At 36.3% G+C, this 23,828-nt stretch overlaps 1 protein-coding gene across 4 annotated transcripts in view; it reads left to right on the top strand.

Annotated features, from left to right (window-relative positions):
- Positions 1–23,828, top strand: part of DLC1 (DLC1 Rho GTPase activating protein) — a 254,930-nt gene that overhangs the window by 77,132 nt on the left and 153,970 nt on the right. For all 4 annotated transcript variants that reach the window (XM_074822635.1, XM_074822634.1, XM_074822636.1 and 1 more), the window contains one exon: positions 2,328–2,468. In XM_074822635.1, coding sequence (XP_074678736.1) covers positions 2,328–2,468 — 141 coding nt within the window. The remainder of the gene's footprint in view (positions 1–2,327; positions 2,469–23,828) is intronic.

Here is a 23,828-nt window from a genome sequence, read left to right as displayed (position 1 = left end):
TTTGGCATCATTTCATAAATGAGAGCTTCAGAGCTCCCAGATGAAAGAAGGGGAGATCAACAAGATTCAGAAAATGTCTGGCTCTCTAATTATCACTTACTGTAAATGCAGAGTCAGCACAGAGTCAGGATCACACCAGTCTCAGAACATATGTGTGTGTGTCTTTTGACATTAAATAATTAGAATTGAAAGTAAGTCTGAGCTACAGGTCTTGTTTTTTGCTAGTGGGAGGGTACATTAAATCTTTGGCAGAAACACACTTATTAAATCCTCCGTCATTCAAAATAGGATTCTGGGCATAACTGTACACTTTAATTATTTAAATTTCTTTAATTATTTTATTTATATAAATGTGACAGTTCCTTGCTGAGAGCAGTCTGAAGGGAGACTACACAGCTCACAAACATGATTGATGCATTCTTTTTTTCTGAAAAATGTTTACACGTGTAACTATGAAGAACATGAAATGGCAGACCCAAGGTGTTCTTGTGCAGGCTTCCTCTTAATTTCACCCACATGTGCTGCAGCTGTTTTTCAATTTAAGAAACCTGAGAAATACTGCCCCAAGATCTGTAGGCTAACGTTCAGGTCACTTGTTTTTGTCAGTGGTATTTCTTTTAAATAATAAGGGTTTTTTCCTATTAAAGCCAGACTTCATTATTGCTATATAGTGAGGTGAGTGGTCTGTAGGTCAGAAAAGCTGTATTTAAGCTTCAGAGGGTTTGGTCAGCTGAAGATTACATTATATATCATTTTAAAAGGACATAAAATAATTGCACTTTCAGTATCCCCCAAAATATCAATGTTCTCACAGTATCTCCTTGTGCACTGATGGCACAGAAAAGCTGAAATACAATGTTAACATCTGTTCTCTGTATTTTAGCAATCCTTGCTAGCATTTTAGCTAATTTCTTACAGCAATAGAGCAATAGAGGGAGTTGAGGCATTCTGTATAAGTAAACCTGCATGATAATGAGAGGTGGTACCTGTTTCCATGCCCTCCAGAAAGACAGCTTGCATCAAACATAGTATATATGCTCTTTATATACACTGATCTTCTAGGCATTTTTGAGCCTTTGATTATTATGAATCACAGGATCAAAAGATTTGGTTTTCAGGACATTTATGCATTGTGCTCACTCTCATATTGATTTTGTAGCAACGAAGCATTTGAATGTGATGCAAAAACATGGGTGACGGGGCAGGGACCATGGTTCTGCACTGTGGCAGCATGGCTCTGCTAAGTGGAAGCTTCTGAGAGCAGCTTTAGCCAAGCTGACTTCTACAGAGGCATTTCCATGGCTCTGCTGCATTTCCCAGTGCTTCACATTGCAGAGGACTTGCTGGCAGGAAATACCTGACTTGCATACTTGGTGTAGAGGCATCTGTCTAATTGGCAGCTTCAGTTTGGCAGACCAGAGACTTAACTGGAAATAATGAATCAAATGGTTGCCATTTCTTTCCAGTTCAGGAGCAGAACCCCCATATTTCACCTATTCTAGGAACTTGGTATTAGGAAACTAAGGCTTTGCACAGTGTTGGCTGGGGTTAATAGTTCAGACTTTCTTCTGTGTACTGTGTAGCTGTATTCGTACAGGCTGCACCTCGGCTAATAATCCTGACAGTATATGACTGGTTCTACACATAGCCAGCTCTTTGCCAGACATGTGTCAGAATTTATCTGCAAGCAGTATAATCCCCTGCCCTCACTCTACACAGTAAATCAAGCATGCACTATGCTTTTACTTCCTCAACAATAAAACATACTATATTTCTTCTTCTTTTTATTCTCAGAAAAGGAATGTAATCAGTGTCATTAAAAGTAAGGGCATTTTAACCAGAAATAGCATTTGGCTGATAAGTGTCTGCTGATTCCAAAAAGCTAGGGAGCTGTACCTCTGAATTGTATAAACTGCTGGATGGTGATGTCATTTCAGCGTGTAATGGTTTACAGATGTTCACTGAGCTCACAATGCTGCTGGAGACAGAAGGTGGGAGCACACAGGAAATACTGAACATCAGAGAAAAATGTCAGACTTCTGCAGCCCCAAACTGATTTTTCTTACCTTGCATTCTAACATTTAGGAAAATTATAGCTTTGATGTTAGTGGTGATTTATAATTTCAGAACAGCGGCTAATGCAAACCACCACATTGAAAAGGACAGCAAATGAATGTGTATGTAATGGAACACAATAAGGGGAATTACTCTTACACAGAGAATTAAGCATATATATTTGAGTGAGCCTGTCTAAATACTTCCATTATTTAGAAGATTTTTATTTCATATTCATATTTTTTAAAGAGACTTGCAACTTTTTTTTACAGGATGTTGAATCCGGTTCTGAAAGTGGAGTGGACGTTGCTTCAGTAAGTCACTCACAAACAAACTTGTCTTCTAATATCCATTGTCCTGACTTAGCATCTCCCTGTTTGGTAGCCAGCTCTGGAGCTAAACCAAAGGCTGGGGTGAGTACAAAGATTATATTTTCTTAACTTCACTCATTATATCAGGTTGGAAGTGAAATAAACTATTCATTACATGGATTGTACAACAGTATATGTATGACACTGAAAAAGAGAACTAATAATGCAGATTGTCTCAAGGTACCATTTGAGTGGCAAACAATTCTAGAAGTTTCACATTTAGAAACACACTAATATCAGCTGATGATTATAATAAGCTGAGTTTTTATGTGAGAAAATAAAGGAGCTATTCCAATTTACTTAGGAAGATAAGGTTTCCTGAAGTGGTATCACTTGGAATATTTCCTAAATCTCATAGAGGATACAGCCAGAGCAAAAGACGGTTGAATCATGTAGCCTGATTTATGATGCCCAAACCCAGTCACCCTGGTCCTCTTGAGAAGCTAAATTGTTGTGTAGTGCAAGCAGAAGTATTGCCCTACTAAAACCAAATTTGGCAAGCGGTTTCACACACTGAGGCTTGGAGGGAAGCCTCTGAGCAGGCAGACCCTTTCTTGCAGGTGCCAGTGCACACTGGTAGAGAGGAGGGGCAGGTCTGAGAGCTCAGATATGGCAAGGAGCCTCCTTCTGTATCCGTTCATAGATATATTTAGCTGTCAGGAGCATGGTCCTTTCTTTTGCCAGTGTCCACCTACTGAAGAATCTTCTTTGTAATGTTCCAGCCGCCAGTGTGTGCAGAAAATCCTGGATGTCCTAGAATACTTTCTGTTCCCTCTTGCATTCGCTGTTTCCACTCCCTCAAGAAGCACAGAAATCTAGACTCTTCTAAACTTTGCCTAGACTGAAAAGTTAGCATAACTTCTGCTCCATCTGTTCACAAATTTAATGGCTGCCGGTAACCAAACCAGCAGAAAATCTGGGATAAAATATTAAAATATAAAGTGTGGTTAGCATAAATATATATGTTTATAACAAGTTTATAAAAAGTAAAATAGAGGCCAACTGTCATTTACTGCACTGCAATAATAGCTAGTTAACAAATGCCTTTGAGGCTGTAACAAAAGTTCTAATAAACATTTACATTTAGGATTGTTCACTTGTACAAAAATAAATTCACTTGTAATTTATCATCAGTGCATAACTATAGCAAATAGAGAGCTCTGCACTCTGTCATTGCATACAATGGGTCACAAATTCTCAAATAAGTACATATGTTATGCTAGAAGATGTTATCCCATTTTGCCAGATCCTGAGAAGAGCACAGACACTCTCTAAGGTATTAAATATCGCTTTTAAATTTAGGTTTCTCTACCAATATTTGGGGAACTCTTAACACCTGACTTTTCAGAAGTGTGGGTCACTTCCTTTGGAGTTAGATATTATGTGTTAATTCACCTTTAATAAGTATTTTTGTGACTTTTGCTGTGATGGATATATCATGCTGAAGATAATCTGTGAATATTGCTTCATTATATAATTTTTCATGTATATGATTTTGGAGAGATCTTTTTTTACTTTGAAGGGTAACTGTGAGTATTAAAAAAATCTCTGCTAATGCATGGGTTGTAGGGGTACAACACAGAGTCCCCTTTTTTAAAAATTTTTTTTATAAGTGAAGCCTAATTTTCTCCAAACTCAACTCTCTTTCCTTAAGTTTTGCAGACTGTAACTCACCACACTCTATAGTGGGACTTGTTTTTTAGTTTTTGCTTGACTGTAGACCTCCTGTAAACTGGGAAAAACAAGATCTTCTCAGATATTTTTTTATTCCTTTTGGGTTTGGGCTTTCAGATAGTTTTGACTCTGCACTCTTCTGATCCACATACTGAGTGTTAACGTGTGCTGTGGCTTCAACTGTTCAAAACTTCAGCTGCCTACCTACCTACAGTCAAACTTTATTTGAAAGCGTAAGTTTTCTTGGAAGACACTAAGAGAAAACTCTTCATTCTTACGCTTGTCTATCTCTACCCTTTGTTGTTCATCTGATCTGCATGGCTAGTCTGCTGCTAGGTGTTTGACTGCGAACCCATACTAGTAGAAAAGAAGTTCCCATATCCTTTTTGCCATGTTTAGCATTGGACTCTACTCAGGATGAATTTTTTAAAATGGTATATTGAATGGCATGTCCTTGAAACACTGCCCAGAACAGACATCAGGGATGTCTCTGTACAGGTGATTTCCATGTAGAGATCTCTTGTGAAAAATCCTCAAAATGTGGTGTTCTGTCTGTAAGGGAGACTGTTCTCATAGTTTCTTTGGTTTTAGTCAGAATGGCTGGTGTAGGAATAAGTTTTTTCTGCACTGGAAACTCAGCAAACTACTTTTTAATGGTAATGGACTGTTTCAAGGATTTTACTTCCTTTTTGGTGTTTGCAACTGCACATCTTCAAGGATTCCAGATGCTTAGTCTCCAAGGACAACTTATTTTGTTGTGTTTATTAATAATATGTAAACAGAAGTACAACTGCAATTAGTTACATTATGGAATAATATGTGGTATTTTTAAACAAACTGTTGACTGCATCAAAATCAGACTGTACAATTAAAATGCATCATGTGCAGACTGCAGGAGTGGGAATACTAAGGCAGGGAGATATGGGTTGAAATCTAGTCACTAGTAAAGAACTTGTAAAAGATAGCACCCACACAAGATATTATCTTACAGATACAAAATTCATGTATAGACAAACTATGTTCATTCATATTAATTCAGCTTTATATGGATTTAAAACCAAAAACTACTAACACTGTCACAATGTGCTGAGATATCCATAAGCAGAATTTGGTCTGATAATCCTAGTGGAAATTGTTCACTCACTGGTCTATGGAAAAGCAAGACACTTTAAATTTTCATGGGCAGATTTTATGAAATGTTAAACAAGATTTGCAGTAGGAGAGATAACAAGATTTCCAGTAGGAGAGATATTCGGAATTGCATTTAAAATTCTCTATCAATTATAATTTTCTTTGCAAATTAATAGTAGTTATTCTTTTATAATAAAATGGGGGGGGTGTATTCACATGCATAAGTTATTTAACTTTTCATGAAAATTCACTTATGGATAGTCAAATCCATTCTTGTCAGTGTGAATCCCTGTGTACAGTACACATATATATATAAGCATACAAATGAATGCACACACAGATAGAGTACTAGTACTCCTTACTGAATACAGGCATGACAAGGAAGAACAGGATTCTCCTCAGAGCATTGTAGAAAGCATTTCTATAGAAAGGTTTTTCTGTGATTCTTCAGGGTGCAGCATGAAAGCCTTTGATATGCAGATGTTCACAGTATTTTGGGCTTATAAGAAGTATACAGTTGAATAATGTTCATCCTAAATTTAGGATGCCACCATTACATTTCATGGTCAGGGTAAAATAGCATAATGTGATTAACAGAGTGTTTGGTCCCTGTACATGTTTGGCAAGGTGCAAAAATGGACAATCCTTGTGACATAAGGATTCACATGATTGACAGGTACATTTCCCATCTAATTTAGGATTGGAGAGTAAGAAATGTTTTGGGCATCTTTATATTACTTAATGTTTACAGAGTAAAGAATGTTTATGCTTCTATAGTTAGCGTATCTCTATGTTCTGGGGTTTTATTCACCAGTCTCCAAAATAGACAATGATTTTTTAATATTAACACTCAAGGATATACACTTGGCAAGCATCAATCACATGAGGTTTGAAATCAGCTTAAAAAACTATGAAATCAACAGGCTTTTGCTCCAATGGTCATGAGAAACACTGGAAAATGGGAGTGTCTGGTCTGGATTTGGAGAACAAGGAATGTAAATATCCTACATGTTGTTACCTTCTACAAACTAATGCCACACATCTGGACACTTATAACATTGTTCAACCGTAAAGACCAGAAACGATTTGTTTTTAAATTTGGCTTGATTATTATAAAAACAATATGCAGCTACAGAATTTAAAATGTATTTTAATAACAAAAGATCAGTTGCAATAGCCTTCTCCAGAGCCCAGTTAAAAACTAACTAGTTAAGGAAAGCTTGAATCAATTATCATTGTCTTTTTTTTTTCCCCCTAAATGCAAAAAAATGGCTAAAAGACAATGTGAACTAAGGCCTAAAAGTTGTGGCCAAATTTTTGTCCTTGAACATCTGCTCTGCAAAGCCTATCTATTTTCTGTTCAGGTGAAAAAAAAAAAAACAGCTGTGATTATTTTCTACTGCTTTTCTTGGCAGTCCTATCCCTCTTGCTTCAACAGTGTCCAATTTAGCCTTAATCACACTGTGCAAAGGTAATCAGAAATCTATTATCACCAGAATAGCTGGTATCTGGGAGAAGATTGTTTTTCAGATTAGCTGTAATGACTCATTTAAAATGCATTCATTTCTCAAAGTGATTTTAGGCACCAGTTATGCCTGCAAGTACAAAATTACCTGGTCTGGCTGCACACTAGAATGGGATTCAGGTGCAGCTACTTATTTCAGTGAAGCCCTGGATGAGCTCAGGAGTCCACTTTCACAAATCCTTTTACTGGATTGAGACAAAAGGTTTTCTTATTTAGATGACAGTTTTGCAAACTGTTTGTTTGTGTGCACTAAAATCATTTAGCCTTTCACATATGCTTTTGATTCATATTATATTTTGAAGTTTCAGCTATTTAGAGAAAGTCAATTCACTGTGTGAAGAATAAATTATAGATTTGTAGGTTAACAAATCAAGTTTCTTGCTACTTTACTGCACTGGTTTTTAACTTATGAAAGAAACTAAAATTTCAGAATTAAATATTCATAACAAAGAATTATCAGGGCAGCAATCGCTTGAAATGTTTACATTTCCCACTGCATTATGTTTTATAGTAAATTCAATTAACTAAGAGGTGTGGAAACATACACAGAATTTGTCAATGAATTTGTGCAGACAGATTTTTCATAGTGGGTCATGCCATTTGAAAGGTGATAGATTTTGGTCACTGAATCATACCTTTATTTTGTATTTACTTATTTATTAAAGTCCTCATATCACTCTTCTAAATTTTGCTGATATTATGGTGTTCCTTGTATTCTTATTTTACTCATTTAGGCAAAAGTGGAAGTTATTCTGGTAAGCATTAGGGAAAAAGACTCCAAGTATGCAGCATTATTTAAAATATTGTTTCTTTCAAAATTGAAAATTTTTATGATAAGAAGATAAGAAAAGACTTTCCAAGATCTGACCATGTAGGTTAAGTTAGTATTGCCTTTCATATCTATGTTTAAAAAAAGTGTTTTAGAAGGCAGGGTAAGACAATTAATTGTGAAAGTAAATTTTAACACAATCACATTTTCATTTGAATTCTAACAGTAGTTATTTGATCCTACAAAAAGTTTTTTCAACACGTAAATTGCCATGAAGCTACATCTGACAATCATGCAGTAGGATTATGCTGTGTTTCTTACATGAACCTCTCAGAATTTTTATTTGACTCTAGTTTGTTCCCCAAAGAAATCTGTGTTTGGTTTTAAGTAGAACTTCCTATGTTAACCCCAAGTGTATTTTATTTTTTCTCAAATGAAAGAAGCAGCAAACTGCAAATGGCAGAGGTGCTTTTAGTTCTAAGAAGTCTTTTAATCAGCATAAATCTTAAATCTTAAAGCTGAGCACTTTTTTTGCAATGAGAGTAAACTACTCCTAGAATTTGAACCAAAACCACTGAATCCAGTTATGACATCTTTGACAGTGCTGCTGTGGTCAAGGACAGTCTCTCTCTTTTCATATGTCTCAGCAGTGATTCCTGAGAGACCACAGTGTATGGAAATTCGCAGTGCAATAAAAGATTTGCCATTTTATATAGCTGCAGTATGACCCAGGAAATACAAGTATTAAGCTGTCCACTTTTGTTTCCAAGCTCGATTCCAACACAATATTTGGAATCTAAATAAATATCCAGCTTGCTAAGTGCTAAGCATGAAGACTTCTGAGTCTTTCGAAGACATCAATTTGTACGTTCACATTTCTGTCTCTTCTTGCAACTTGATTATAGCAGCTATGATTATATGCAGGTTTTTTTCTCACGTTTTCCTCCTTTCTGTAGAGTTGCTGACACTGTCTTCAATACTGTATCAGTCTGCTTATGTACAATAACCATTTTTTATAAACGGAAGTAAAAGTTTATGACTTCTTCAGCAGTAACATTGCTAATTGTACTAGTTCTAATGTTAAGTACATTTTTTCACTGTATGCTGCCATCTGCTGCCTTGCTCTTGTAAATGAAGAGCACTGGTCAGGCTTGTGGCTTTTAAACCACATCAGGAAGTTGTGCCAATTAGAACATTTCATAATTGAACATAGAGACTTTTCATCTTTTAAAAAAAAAAAAAAAAAAAACAAAAAACAACAACAACAAAAGGAAAAATCTTGTACAGATGTATTCTAAATATTTATAAGATATGGTAGACTAAAGGTTGATGTTTTTCTGTGGGAATGAAGCTTTAATGGAAGTTATTATAGTGGATGGGGATACTTTTAGAAATGTTTAAAAATTTGAACTTAGCCCTAAAAAGAATTCATTTTACAATAACGGACAAAAAAATTCAGCTTTTAATGGATTTAAGATGTTTGGAAGATTTTTAGATTAATCCCTTGAACTGTAAGTTTCACATTAGGAATTCCTCATTTTGTATTCACACATGCAATAATTTATTTGTGCATTAAGTGCTGGTATTCATAAAAATCATATCCCCTTTTCAGCCAGCTACATAATTACTGACACAACATAACATCACAACAGCATGTGTACCACCATAGGAGACATGTGGCTTCAAGAGCATTAAGTCTGTTATACTGGAGTGCTATGGTTCCTCTTGGCATGTTTATTGCTTCAAGTGGACCCAACTGGGAGGAAAAAATACTGAATGTTGCACAGCCTCCCTGGAAGATAGTCTTTGATTTGCAAAATCCAGAGTGGTTTTCATTTTCTCATTTTATTCAAGCCTCTTGTGTTTGAGAATAGGAAACTATTTCTCTGTAAGAAAAATTCACAATAAGGTAATAATCATACCTGAATTTGCCAATATTCAAGCAGTTCAGTAGAAAAGTGTGAGAAATGTTGTATTTATATTTAAAGGTATCATGCTTAAATGTGTTACAGTCTAATGTGTTGTGGTTATGTCTGCCTATAATCTAACAAGCTGTGGTCAAAATTCTTCAAGATCAGCTCAGACCTGTGAAGACATCTTGCATCTTTTCTGCATGAGCAAAAAAAGGTGATGGAATTATTGTTTCTGGTCACTTATGTGAATGTTACTGTGGTAGGGAATCTAAAAACTGCAGTCCAGGCTCTCTGACATCCTGTTTGCATTTGGGCCTGGGCAAGACGATTCCCAAACCCCTTAGAAAGGAGGGACAACCCATGCTTTGCATTAGTATTTCTTCACTGCAGGTTAGACTTACTGACACTTGGAATCAAATCTGTTATGCTCTTGCACATCAACATGGCATTTATTAGTACTGCCATAACTATGTTTGAGAAATGAAAACTGAAATCTGTGACTGGAGGAATTTTATTGTGTTGCTCTCAGGACCAGTGTCCTCCTACGTAGTTTAAATTTAAATACTCAAGTCTTAATAGCAGGAAGTCATCTATGTTGTTGTTAAATGATGACGAGCAGATGCAGAGAAAGAGCTTTCCACATTCTCTAAGAAGAAATCATATGAATGTCAATCATATGAATTATACGAAGTCATACAATTTAAAATTTCAGCCTCAGTTTAGTTTGTTTCTTTAAACATCATTATGCAATCAGTTAAATGCATTTTCTCACAGGAGTAAATCTCTTTAAATCAACAAGACTGTACATGTCAGAAGTGTCACGTGCATGGGTAGGTGGATATGTTTTTCACAGAATTAAGGACTTGTGTCACAGCTAAAAGGTTTAATGATCAGAAGGAATTACCATAAGGACACACAATAGTCCTCCCAATGCCATGTACCCAGTATCTTAAAAAATACATACAGAAAAATCATAAGTGACTTTTCCCAAACATCAGGAAGCTTCCCTCATGCCTACTATGGCTATATTCAAGAGTCGACTTGTGCTCCATTGATTCATAAGTAATGGTTATGTAGACACTCACCACAGGGCAGCCTGAGTTTGCATTCAGGCTCATGACATGAGTCATACATCCTCCAGTTCCAAATGAATGTGTGATGCCTAGAAGAATTTCTAGTGCCCCATCTTACAAAAGCCAAAAGTCAGTTCTGTGTGTCAGTTATTTGACTGCCACAATGTACCAGTAAGATAACACTGTCATTTCAATCCTGCCAAGTACCTTGGTCTAAAAAATGTGTCAAACTTCTGCATAAAAATTATGATAGGCTGAATTTCAGTGAAGAAGGTGTCTGGAATACAGGAATAACTCGAGAGCTGGAATATTATATACAAGAGTTCAGGCTGATACTTCACTGTGAAACTGCAGGGAAAAAAAGACATTTTCTATTTAGGTTATGAATAGAGAAGTTCTGGAAAAACATATGAGTAATAAGGAATTAATTGCTCAGAATATTTCTTTTGGATTTCAGTACTTTTTCAAAAATAATGACCATGATAGCCAGAGAACCCCACTTCACCAGGTTATAATTTACTGCTATGCATCCCAGGATTGTCTAGGGAATAGCTGAGGCTTGTTCTAGGAATGAGCTAGACAAAGAATTTTAGGAAAAATTGTGAAATTCTAATATTACTTATAGGCAAATTTACCACCATTTTTAATGAGAAATATACCTTTTGATTGAAAAAATAAATAAATACTATGGCTTAATTATTGCAAAAAGCATTTGTGACCATAGGTCCTTATTCTGAATAACATAGTTCAGTCCTTGCTATTTGAAAACTGGTATTAATGAAGATTCATGTGACTTCAGTTTTGGGGGAATGACTGTTCTATATAATATCTAACAAAAAGATTGCTATGCATAAATAAATCAGTTTCATTTAGTTGTTAGTCTATTTTTCAGTCAATATTTAGAAATTATATGTTGTGACTTTGATAACCAGATGCTTTGACTGAAAACTGTAAGTGAACATTTATAAGTCATCTATTGACTAGCATGTTGTTCCCAAAGTGTTGTTTATATTGTGAAAGGAAAGAAATATGCAGACATCAACTTGCAAATGTAAAAAAAATGTGGCTTTATCTACTATCTATGGATAAAATAACCTGTTTACTTATTTGCACCCCTTTCAATCAAATAGAGACCTCTCATGATGACATACTTACTGTCAGGTGCCTTGTCTTCCTCCAGTGGTTTGTGGATCATAAATCATAGAATGGTTTGGGTTGGAAGGAACCTTAAATATCACCTAGTTCCAACCCCCCTGCCATGGGCAGGGACAACTTCCACTAGACCAGGTTGCTCAAAGCCCTGTCCAACCTGGCCTTGAACACTTCCAGGGAGGGGGCAGCCACAACTTCTCTGGGCAACCTGTTCCAGTGTCTCACCACCCTCACAGTGAAGAATTTCTTCCTTAGTTTAAGATGAAGAGCCTAAATAACTTTCAGAAAATAGCAAATAGCAAATTTTAGATGGGCTTGCATTGGTACTATGTTGAATATTCTGTTTTATCAGTCATAGGCTGATTTTGCAGACTAGCAGTGTTGAGGACAGGGATTCAGCCTGCTTATTAGACATAAATCTGTGAAGGAAGCAAGCAAAATTACATTTTGTGTAATTTGTGTAAGTACACTTTTGTTACTTCGTAAGTAAATCTTTCTTTCATTTGAAATCAGTAGGAGAAGGCTCAATTTCTCTAGACATTCAGAAATGGTAGGTTTGACAGAATGACAGGATATCAATGTCTTTTTTAACTTAACTCTGATACGAAGCTGGTTGAGTCTGAATCTTTGCTGGGTTTTGCTTTCCATGGCAATATGTTCTGAATGTCAGACAATACGTGAAATGTTCCCATTTGTTCTCCAGTTTTATTATCTGATAAGTTTAGTGCAAGTCTCTCTTCTGTGCTCTTCCACGTGGACTGAGTTGAATCCTAACCATTTCCTCTTTTTTTCTTGAAGTTACTTAAATATTTTTAACTGTATGTCAGTATGACATTTTAACTCTTTTTCAGCACCTGCCAAGAAAAGCTTACATGACATTTGTGATTTTTTAAAAAAAAATACATTGTAAATTATCTCTATCAGCTTGTAATCCATATAGCGCATCTCTGCACTGAAGACCTTGAATCCCATAATCCAGCTCAGAATTGCTGTTGCGTGTATGAGCAAAGATGGGCAAAATTTTTAAATCACTGTCAGTTAAGAAACTTGTGAGTAGAAAATTGCTGAAAAAGATGTAAACTTATTCTTAATGTCAGTGGCGTAAAGAATTTATTTTCCCTGAAGAAAAACAAATTCCACTAAGCACAAAGCAGTTTTATTAATAGAATTTTTTGTTGTTGACATTTTAAATTGCTATAATGCAGAGGTATGTACATCTGAATGGAGTTACGTTAGTTTTGGTTCGAGCCAACACTTGCAAAAGAGATCACTGCAGGAGTTGGTAATTGGTATAGGTGAGGTATGTAGGAAGTAATCACTTACTACTTCTTAAGAACAAAGGACAATCTTTTTTAAAGTTTACATCTATAGAACTTACTGATATTTTGGAAGGTAAAAGTAGATTGGTCTCAAAAAGTGCTTAGACATTTTTTGTGGGAAAAATTTTATAACCCATCAAGACAGCAGAGAGAACCTTGTGCTCATTATCATTACTGTCTTACTGTCAGTCACATGATGAAATCCTAATACAGGAGTTGCATTTGACTTGAGATGTAGTTTGCCAGCCTCTTCTTTTGGGCCTGTTGTTTGCAGTATGTGCATGCCCTATAGTTGCCATTGGGATTGACATGTTTTTATTTATACACATCCTCTAACCTACTGCAGGTCTTGGTGAGAGGAAAATAGCCTAGATTGATCCAATATGACTATAGACATGCTCTGAACCATAGACAGACGGACATGGAAGCCCTTACATGGGTTACTTCTTTTACATGGAAGCTATTTCTCTTGCATAGGGCTTTATCTCAATATAACTTGTCCTAGTGACACGTCTTCTCTGTTTCATGCCTGATAGAGCATTTCAGTAATAAATGCCAAACATTACTGGGAAACCGTTGAAAAGAAGGAATCTGAAATCTGTTAAAATTATACTGAAATATACAGATGTAAAAACTGATGATATATATCTCACCATATTTAGAATTCCGTCTCTTTGAAAGGAAATAATTGAAAGATATAGTGGGGGATAGATTTCACCACATGCAGAAGACTAGCATAAGGGGTTTTAATGATGTAAATCCTTAAAATAGTGTTGAAGAGCATCGTACTGTTGAAACGACCAGAATATATTCTGCATAAAAGCCTTTAATAAACACGATGGAAATATTCATAGATTTGCCACTGTTTCCATCCTGTTCAGTAATAACTCTACAAAATATCTCAAAATCTCCAGAACAAAGGAAAGAGGGTTTCAGAAAAGGTCAGTAGGTCCCCTTGCTGGACAGTATGAAGGAGTAAAAAGCAAAAGAGCTGCTTGGAGAATTGCTGCAGAAAGCTATGTTGAAGATTTTTTGGGAACTGGGGTTAAGAAGTTTTAAAGCTGTGAAAAAACTTGAACTTTTTGCCAGTAGACAAATAGGTGACAAAAGGCTGCAACTTTTATTCAGTCCAACAGTGTTGCATAAGACTTTCAGCTAGGATAAACTGTTGTTAGATGCTGAAGTGTTGGTTAACTTGTAGTTTGCCAAGGGCAACTTCAGTTTTGGTTTTGGATAGCTTTATGAAGAAATCCATTGTTTCTCTATTAGACTCTGTGAGTGCTTATTACATCTTGCTAGAAATTAGATCACTGGGAAAGAAGCAGTCAATCTAAATAGCAGAGATTGAAAATCATCTTGTGACTGAGAGCCAGAAGACCCTTACCTTATCCCTCAACAATTCAAGAGAACGGAAAGCTCAGAGTGGTTTGAAGGTGGAGAAAATAATGTCATCTCAGGAGTTCATTTGTAAGATAATGCTGGTTTAAGGGTGTGGTCATGTCTCAGGCAATACTACTTTCTTCTCTTCTTTTGCATGACATTCATACAAAGAGGGAATTCAGACCACCCATCTGTCCCATGCTAGTACTGTCATGCAGAGCCTGTGAGATGCACTATGTCTGCAAGTATAGCAATCCCATTTGAGCTGCTTAAAACTACCAGGAAACCTACTGCTTTGAGCATCCACTGTGCTAATCTCCAAAGTGATCATAACTATTAGTGACCATTTAAACTGATATTAAAAATGTTGTCCTGACAAGATTGGAATTGATCTATTTATTATAAAGTAGTATTACTTCCTGTAAAACTGTTTTCAACTAATGTGCTAATATTCATATACAAAAGTTTGGTGTTTGATGGGACTTTGGCCCATGTTGAGATGTTATGAAATTTGAATGCCTTTTGGCAGAATTGTGTATATAAAAACAGGAAAGAGCAGAATGATTTTAAAATGATGTTTTACTTTAGCTTAGCTATGTTCCTGAATCTATAAAGTGATCTTTTTTTCTGTTTCTTCTTTTTTCCTGCTTTTTTTTGTCCTTTTCCTTTTTTCTTTCTCTTTCTTCTTTTATCTTTTTTTTTATTTTCTCTTCTTTTTCTTCTACTTTCTTTGAGTATTCCACGTTTTTGCCTTTTATTCTGGGTTTGCATCTTGCATTAAAGTCAGGACAGTTATTAACACCAAATCGTAACCACCCTGATCCAAAGTACACTTTGTCTTCCTCATGGTCTATTCCTGTCTTTCACCAGGTCAGTCCCAGCAAGATCACCAGCATGGTTGCGTAGCCACAGCTTTGCCTATTCTTTTAGGCAACTGGATAACATGTCTACCTGTGACTTGAACAAGGTAGAATATTGGCATTTATAGCAAACACAGGTATTAGATGTTTCCAGACCATGGGCTGAAGACCAGTGCCTTTGAGACCCAAGTACATCACTAATAATTGTTTATGCTGTCAGTCTTGTTAGTACTGAATTCAGCTCCATGAATCCATGTCTCCACTCGTAGCTGCGGTTATTTTAAGTGTGCTATCAGCAAAGTGATTTTTTGGGGATTTGTAATGTCTGAAATAATGCGCATTTAGCTGAAGAGGGAATATGCAAAACCTCAAGAAAGAAAAGCTGTATCAAAGGGGAAAGAAACAATGTAATATGTAAATATGTCTGTTGGTGAGAATTTCGTGTGTTTTATCTAAGAAAGAATTCCATGCTTGAGTTCAAGACAAGTGAGGAGCACAGAACAAGGGAACAAAGACACAAAATTTGAGTTAAAATGGTAGTGACAACAGTTTAATAATCTTTTTACCAGTAGATGGAAAGCACAGGAGAGTAGAAGCATGCACATAAAAAACAAGAAAAAAACCCTTGTATCAGCTTCTTGGGTGGGAGATAAAAGAAGGAAAAAACAAGACAAGGGTGAGGGGACAGATTGCAAAGTAGGAGGAGATTGGAAAACCTGGATTCTAAAGGGTAAAGAGGAAATTACAAGACCTAAATTATCAGCTTGTTCAAATCAGCTGGTTGGTAGTGAATAAATATCTAGATTATCTTCTTTCATGCATTGTACATATTTTTTGCTCATGGAACATGGTTTGAAAACATGGCATGAATAGTTTGCATTACCGGAATGGAAGAAATCCATGTCTGCCTTTTCAAGCACTCTTCCAGACACAGACATGCTGTGAGTGACATCATGGAAAACCATTTCTTGTTGTCCCTTACATATGCCTCTCTCGTAAAGAATTCTCTTGCTCCTGAACTCTCTTTCTCCCTGTCTCTTGCCCTCTCTGTCTCTCACTCTCTGCTACGTGCTTTCTTTCTCTTTTTTCTTCCTTCTTCCTTTTCTTTGCTTTTTTTTTTTTTTTTTTTTGGTCTTCAAAGCCAGGGTGGGAGCAAGGGATCTGGTTAGCACTCTGTTTAATAGTTGCAAGAGCTTGGTTTGGGGTTTTTTAATGCACAAAATTCCTCTCAGTGAGACATGCCACACATTCTGATCTCTCCCCTCCAGGCAGTTACACACTATTAAATATGGGGTTGGAAATGACACGCGTCTGGAAATACAGAAATGAAACAGCCTTCCACTTTCTGCACTGTACTGTACAATGAAGGTGTTGTAAATTGTTAATTGAATGGCATGGGCTTCTAGCTTGCTGGGCTTTCTATAAATAGAAACTGTACATTCCAGCATGTTGCCACTTTTTATTTTCTTCAGATTAACTACCGTACTTTGAACCCTTCTGTGTTCTAACATAGAGATTAGCAAAATTTTTAGTTTGTCTGGTTTTATTCCCTAAAACATAGCTTGCACTCTGAAATTTTGTTCTATTTACCTTCTCTTACCAAACCATCTTTATGGTAATTTTTGTACTATCCCTATTTTAAAAGAGATGTAAAATCCAAACAATTTATAATGGTACTTGAGGTATTCCTTGTATTCTACAACCCAGTAAATAGTGAAATATGATTATTGTATATCAAATAAGACTGCACACATTACATGGAGATTAATAGTTAACATATTGCCATGCAGAATACAGAAAGCTAAACAGGGTACTGCTCAAGATGGAAAGTGGGAAGATCCTTTGGTCTTCCAAAGTCATTCTGAACTTTTGGGTTCCCAGTCTGAGAAGACAACATTGTCTGCATGTGAATGGAACTAGACTGGGAAGTTTATTCTTCCATAGTAGTTTCGTAGGTGAACAAAAAACCCACACAAGAGGCAGCCAGTGAGGAACTATAGGCCATTGAGACTGCAATGTGAAAACAAAGTAGGGTTTCTTTTCAGAGAAGGGAGAGGAGTAGATGACGGAATTAATCTCTCAATAGTCCATGATCCTGCAGAATGCTAGCACTCTCTTTACAAAGCTGAAACTCTCGGTCCAGCATGTTTTATATTGCAGTAGTATAGCCTTAGGAGTGTTCAACACAGTTTACAAGTACTGATGAGTAAATGTGAGACTAGATAAATGTGGGATTAAATATACTGTTTCTTTAAAATATAATGAGTTTCAAAGCACCTCAAATGATAGTCAAGATACATCTCCTTGAAAGCCTGAAGGAACTTTAAGATAACAATATTTAAAATTCAACATTTGCTGCAATTGGCAGGTTTATCTAGAAGAAGTGAAATTAAGTGTAGACCTTTCAGCTGAACAGGAGCAATGAGTTTATTTTCACAATAAACTCACATGGTTAATATGTTGAATGAAGAAAAAGTTCGGCAATTCAGTATCTCATTGGAGAATTAGTGGGGTGTTAGGCATAAGGCAGATAGCAACAACGTGGCAGAGAGTAATATAGACAATTTTATATTCAGCTTCCAAACTGTTAAAACTGAACTATATTGGCTCATTGTGGAGCTTTGCTACAAAGTCACATGCAATTTTTCTAATTCTTCTGTTGCTGTTTTACCAATTCAAAAGCAGTTCAAGAAAGACAGAGTTTTGCTCTTGCCAATGCTGAGCGATGTTTTGACATGCTTAGGGATTTCAGAGTGTTTTGAGACCTCTATATTCTTAGGAGAGGGAAAAAGTCTTCAGTGGGTTTCTCACACTGTTTAGAACATCCTGTGGATAATCTCTTGGAAATACAGAAACTGTAAGAAGGGAAAATCAGAGCACATAGACTCTGTGTTAAGAAAAGAGGGAGAGTTAAGATTTATTTTTAAAAATTCAGAGAATCTGGGCACCTAGAAGCCATTCTGCACTTCAGGAGGACGTGTAATTGTCCAAAATTGCTGTCTTAATTGAGCCACTAATTAATAAATTCTGAAAATTACTAGAAGGACAGATTTTTTAAAAAACTATTTAGATGTTTAAAGGCAGAAGTAAACAGTTGTTGAGCTGAACAAATACAAAGGACCTACCTGCCACTGAATGCTGTGAATTGCATCTTACATGACCTCCAGGACTAAGATGATTTCCAGGAAGGGAAATCCTGTTGCTGTATCTACTTGTGTTACCTCTGTAGCTGAACAATTTTGACAAAGTTTTGTGCTTCTGAATTGCTTTTGAAAATGTCTTGGTAATGTCTTGCCTATGTATTCAGTAATCTGACTGTAGACACTGAAAACCTTAACCTGAGTGGTCTTTCAAAGCTCCATGTTAGAATGAGAATTTCCCCAGAACTACCTCAGCTAACAAAGCAGGAAGGCTTTAATTACCTACCACTGAATATCTTTATTCCATTGAGTATTCCATTAAAGCACTGAGGCCACCTCAATGACAGGAAAAACATTGCCAAGAAAAAAAGAGTCCAGGCAGTTATATGTTCTCCTCCTTGTACTTTTAAGAAGGAAGAATTTACAATTTCTGCCTAAGGCCTAAATTCTGCCTTGAAAGCAAAATTCACAGACAAAAATGTCAGAAGTCTAATTGACTTTATATTAAAAGTCCTCTTGTAGGCAACTTGGACATTTGGGAGTCAATGATGTTAGACTTATAAGTACTTTTGAAAGTGGGCAGGTCTTCTTTTTCTCTTTTCATGTCACAAGGATATTTGCACTTTTCTGAAGTAGTTCTTCCCTTTGTCCATCTGAAAACACACAGTACTAGATTTAAAGCAGAGTTTTCTCATTTATGGGCTGAAGTTTGTGCACACATAGAATGCAGGTAGTTTTTCCAGACTGCTACCACAAAGAATGTCTGATAATGTTTCCCTGCCCCACATGACATTTATACAAATATTTTCTTTTTTTCCTTATTTTTTTGGTGGGTCCTTTGACACATCTATTGGAAAATGTTTAGCTGATAGATGAGGTTATTTGCTAAAGGAATTTTGAAGACCATTTGAAGAGCAAGACCTTGAGTCCCTGAGACAGAACTGATCTGCCTTGTAACTTTATTCAGAATTTCACAATCCTTGCTAAACTACAAGATAAGGGCCAAAGGCAACAAACCAGCAGGAGCCAGCTCAGAATGTGCCGAAGTTCATAGAACGGTTGCTTCAGGCTGAAGTTTGTTGACCCTTAATCACTCAGGGTCATCAGTGGTTCTGCTGCAGGGCCCTGCAGAACGTGAGTCATATCAAATCTCCTGCTGCTGCTGTCCAGGCTACCGGTAGGGCAGAGTGAAAGCTGGGATATACAAATTCCAAGGCAGCATTTCATGGGTGTCTGCCTGTCAGCATGCTCTTTTGGACTACCATCCTTGTGTAACACATGTATTTCCTAATTCTAAACTTCTTTAATCTCTTGCAAATGGTGTAGGTGGAGCTAATCACAGTACAGGCAAAAGATTCCTTCCAGTTAGCATACTTTTTATGCTTTCAGTACTGTGTTTTGTCATTGATTGATATTAGTGTAAACATGTACTTAACACAGTTTAAGTTTTAAATATTTTTTTGTTAATTCACAGTGATAACATTGCCGAGAAATACCCTTTTCCTGTTAAGTCTTCTTTGTCTATTAGTATTACCTTTAATGACCACATTGCAATGAACATGCTAGGCTGCTGTAAAGTAGTAGTGAAAGATTGTAGGGATATAAAATGCATTTCAGACCCTAATCTTGCAACAAATTCAGCAAGCATGTAAGTGTGCACTGACAAAAGCATGCTTCAGTATTGTGGTCTGTGACTTGTACAGAGTAGTAGCTACTAAGGAATATTAACTAACTTAACAATGATGCCATTCATGGTATAATAAATATCTTTATTTTTATGGTCTCTATCTACACTCGGGCAACTCACAAATTTTTACAGAAGTAATCTTTATGACAATGATAGAACTTTAGCAAATAGCTAAAAAAAGGTAGAGGCATTTGAGTATAGTCCATCCAGCACATAAAATACATAAAAACATTTTGAAAATTCTTCCACTGTCTTCAAAAGCTCCAGAATTGTCAGTGTTTCTCATAATCCTTTTATATATGAAGGAGGGAAAAGAGCGAGGACGCATAAGGACATGTTGGCCTGTGGAGCAGCTGTGTGCTGCAGAGGCTGAGTGTTTGTGAATCTTCAGAACTGGATCCTCTTTGAGAAGAAACAGGTAGTGGGGAAAATGTGAAAGGATAATGACAGTTCATGTTTCACTACCAGTGAAAAGATGAAACAGCTCACGAAGAAAATAATCTGGTCATTGCTGACTTACCAATATCCAAAAAGGAGATTAACATACCTTTGGAAAGAATCTGTAAGCGCTACTGTACTTTTGAAAGACAAAATATTCTAGATCAAAAATATTCTAGATGTGTATATGTTTAAGATTATGAGATCCTAGATGCTCAGAAAAACACTCATAGAAAAACATTCACAATTGCAGGGAAAGTTGGAATAGGGGAGACTGGATTCCTTCACGCTTTTCCTTATAAGGACCCTCCCCACATACATCAGCAAAGCTATCTCATTGGCTTTTCCAAATGCTTTCTGTAATGTACTCTTTTGCTGTGGTATCTGAAAAAGTCTGATATCAGTCAAGATCCCAGTGTTCCCAGACTACTTAAAACATTAGTCTGGAGAAGAGGAGGCTGAGGGGAGAACTCATCGTCCTCTACAGCTACCTGAAAGGAGGTTGCAGAGAGCTGGGGATGAGCATCTTTAACCAGGTAACAAGTGATAGGACAAGAGGTAATGGCCTCAAATTGCATCAGGGAAGGTTTAGACTAGATATTAGGAAGCATTTTTTTACAGAACAGGTGGTTAGGCATTGGAATGGGCTGCCCAGGGAGGTGGTGGAGTCCCCATCCCTGGAGGTATTTAAGAGTCGGGTTGACATAGCGCTTAGGGATATGGTGTAGTTGAGAACTGTCAATGTTAGGCTAATGGTTGGACTAGATTATCTTCAAGGTCTTTTCCAACCTAGACGATTCTGTGTGATTATTTATATGACACAAGTGATCATTTTCCTAGTATTCCCACATCAGTCTGCATGAGGATTCTTGCTTTATACTGGTTACATTCCTATTCGTGTATGGGTAATTCTTCTGCCCTGTTTGTACAGGATCTTGCACAATGAGGTTGTGGTACGAGTCTGTGGCTTTTGAGTGCTTCAGTAATACAAATAATGTTGTCAACAGTTAAAAATAGGTTTGTGAAGTCTAAGCGTATTAGATCTTCATGAGAATGAAAGCAAAAATACTAGCAGGCTACCAACATCACCGTTATTCTTATTTTTTAAATTGCTGCAAGTATGCTGTTAAATTCCAGTAACAGTCCTAATTCAGGAAGTTTTCAGTCTAAAGACCAAGGTAAGACAGTTCACGCTAGGAGACAGACAAAAACCATTACAGAATTATTAGTGAGTAAAGCATTTTTTAAAACATTTTCTCATCATCTTCTCTTCAAATAAAAATGTGCTAAGGACAGCCTTTAACATGGGAAAGGATGCTTAATAAGTCTTTAGGGAAATAATAGTTCAAAGAACTCTAAATGATTGACTGTACTTGGTAAACTAGGATTGAAAATTCATTCTATACCAATAGAGAAAGACATGAATAAACCAGTGGACAAGACATCTATGAACATGTTTGTCATCCAGGAAAGAAGGCATACTGGAAGAAAGAAACAAATCAGCAGGGTCAAAATCTCTGTCAGAGTGAAGATCAGAAAGAGTAGAAATGGAGATACTGATTTGGACTGTGTTAGGTAAAATATGAAGATGATGACTGATAATTTCCATCTGAAATTGGTGGGTGTTGACTATCTCTACAAATGAAAATGAAAACAATTTCGGACAGCAAATAAGTAATTTGTATTTTGAAATATGGAAATTGCATAGTAAAAGTACCACTCTAGGAAAACATGCAATACGTAAATTTGATAGGGAATTTAATTTAATAATTAAGTAGGAAATTTAAATGCAAGACTGTTTTTATTGATACAAAATGGACTGAGGAATTTTTTTTTTTAAAGTCTGCATGTATTTTTGTTTAGTTTGATTTTTCTTTTTAAAGATTCTTCTCTCCTAGCTATTAAGGAGTAGCTTTTTGTCATTAATCTGTGTGAATAAATTATACTTTTATCTTCTTCAAAAACCACACATCATTGTCATGTACTAGCAGATAATGTTTAAGATTTACTGGAAAAACAGCTGGTATGTTTTTTCATTCCCTGCTGTCTTGGATTATTAGCAGTATTATTAGCAGTGTTATTAGCCAATTCTACCCAAAAAACCACCCTGAGTATCACCTTCCAAAATGAGTAATGGACTCAGTTCTTCCAACCAGTAAATCACCATCCCGTGTGAATCAATGTGGAATATGCAACTTGTTCCATGAAATGCATGAGAAATTCTTTCCTAATTCCCATTGACTTCTGTGTGGTTATCTGAAGTTCCCACAGAAGCCATACAAGCTATTAAATCTGTCCTTACTGTTTTCACTAAAGTTCTAGTAGCTCCTCAAAATAATAATTACACTGTTACTATGTTTTTGTCTCATGGACTGTATCTGCATGTATGAAGTTCCCACTGTTGCAAGCATCGGTGCAGGCCAGCTATAAAGTTCAGCAGTGGGAGCTCTGGTGTTTACCAAGCATTTCTATTTCCACCACTGCGTCAAATAAATCTGCTCTGACTCAGATTCTGGATACTCTGGAACTGACTGTAGCTCAGCTGAGCAAGTATTTTCCCAAATAGTACAGTTGTCCTTCCATTAAAAGCCAGTGCGTGAGGAAAATTACAGCAGTTCTGTCTGTGACTCTTCCAAATCTTGGCCCAATCAGCTGTTCATTAAAACTGTACTAATCCCACTGTGTTAAAGAGCTGTGTTCTTCATCTACAGGATGAATTAATCCAAATGAGAGAGACTAGCAGAGTATTTCATTCTAGTATTCCTATTCTACTGCCTATTTCATTTTGGACTAAAGTAATTTTTAAAGATTTTGGTAATTTCATTTATAGGTAATAGGTAAGTCATTCATCACAAAGTCTGTATAACACATACAAAAAAATTCCACGTAATAAGATCTTAAATTACTTTGAGAAAATTATTTTCAGCATTACCGTACATAAATAAATAAATTGGTTATCATAAGCTGCATCATGTTAGAAGGCATTTTAAACAGAGGTTCAAGATTCCTTTTAACATGGTTCCTCTAACTAAACTCTACAGGATAAATCAAAAGTCTTATCTCCTTCTAATCTATTTTATTACTCAGAGAGGAGCTGGCAGCAGGACGTGAGCTTCGTCTTATTGTTGGATTTGTAAGTTAGGTCACAGAAGGCTTTCTGAGCACAAGGCAGCTCAACAGTTCACCTCCTTCCCCCATGAGATACAATGTGACACAGGCATGACATGACACTTATTTGAAGGGGTACATTCAGTTGATTCCCAGGTACCAACTCTCTCAAACTTTATTTCAATAGAAGTTTGTAAAACTGATGGGGCGAGTAAAGCATCTAATGAAGGTGA

The sequence above is a fragment of the Strix aluco genome, chromosome 4 (genome assembly GCF_031877795.1).
Source record: "Strix aluco isolate bStrAlu1 chromosome 4, bStrAlu1.hap1, whole genome shotgun sequence".
NCBI classification, from domain to species: domain Eukaryota; kingdom Metazoa; phylum Chordata; class Aves; order Strigiformes; family Strigidae; genus Strix; species Strix aluco.
Note: the sequence above shows the minus strand (reverse complement) of the source record. Positions and strands in the feature narration are given on the sequence as shown.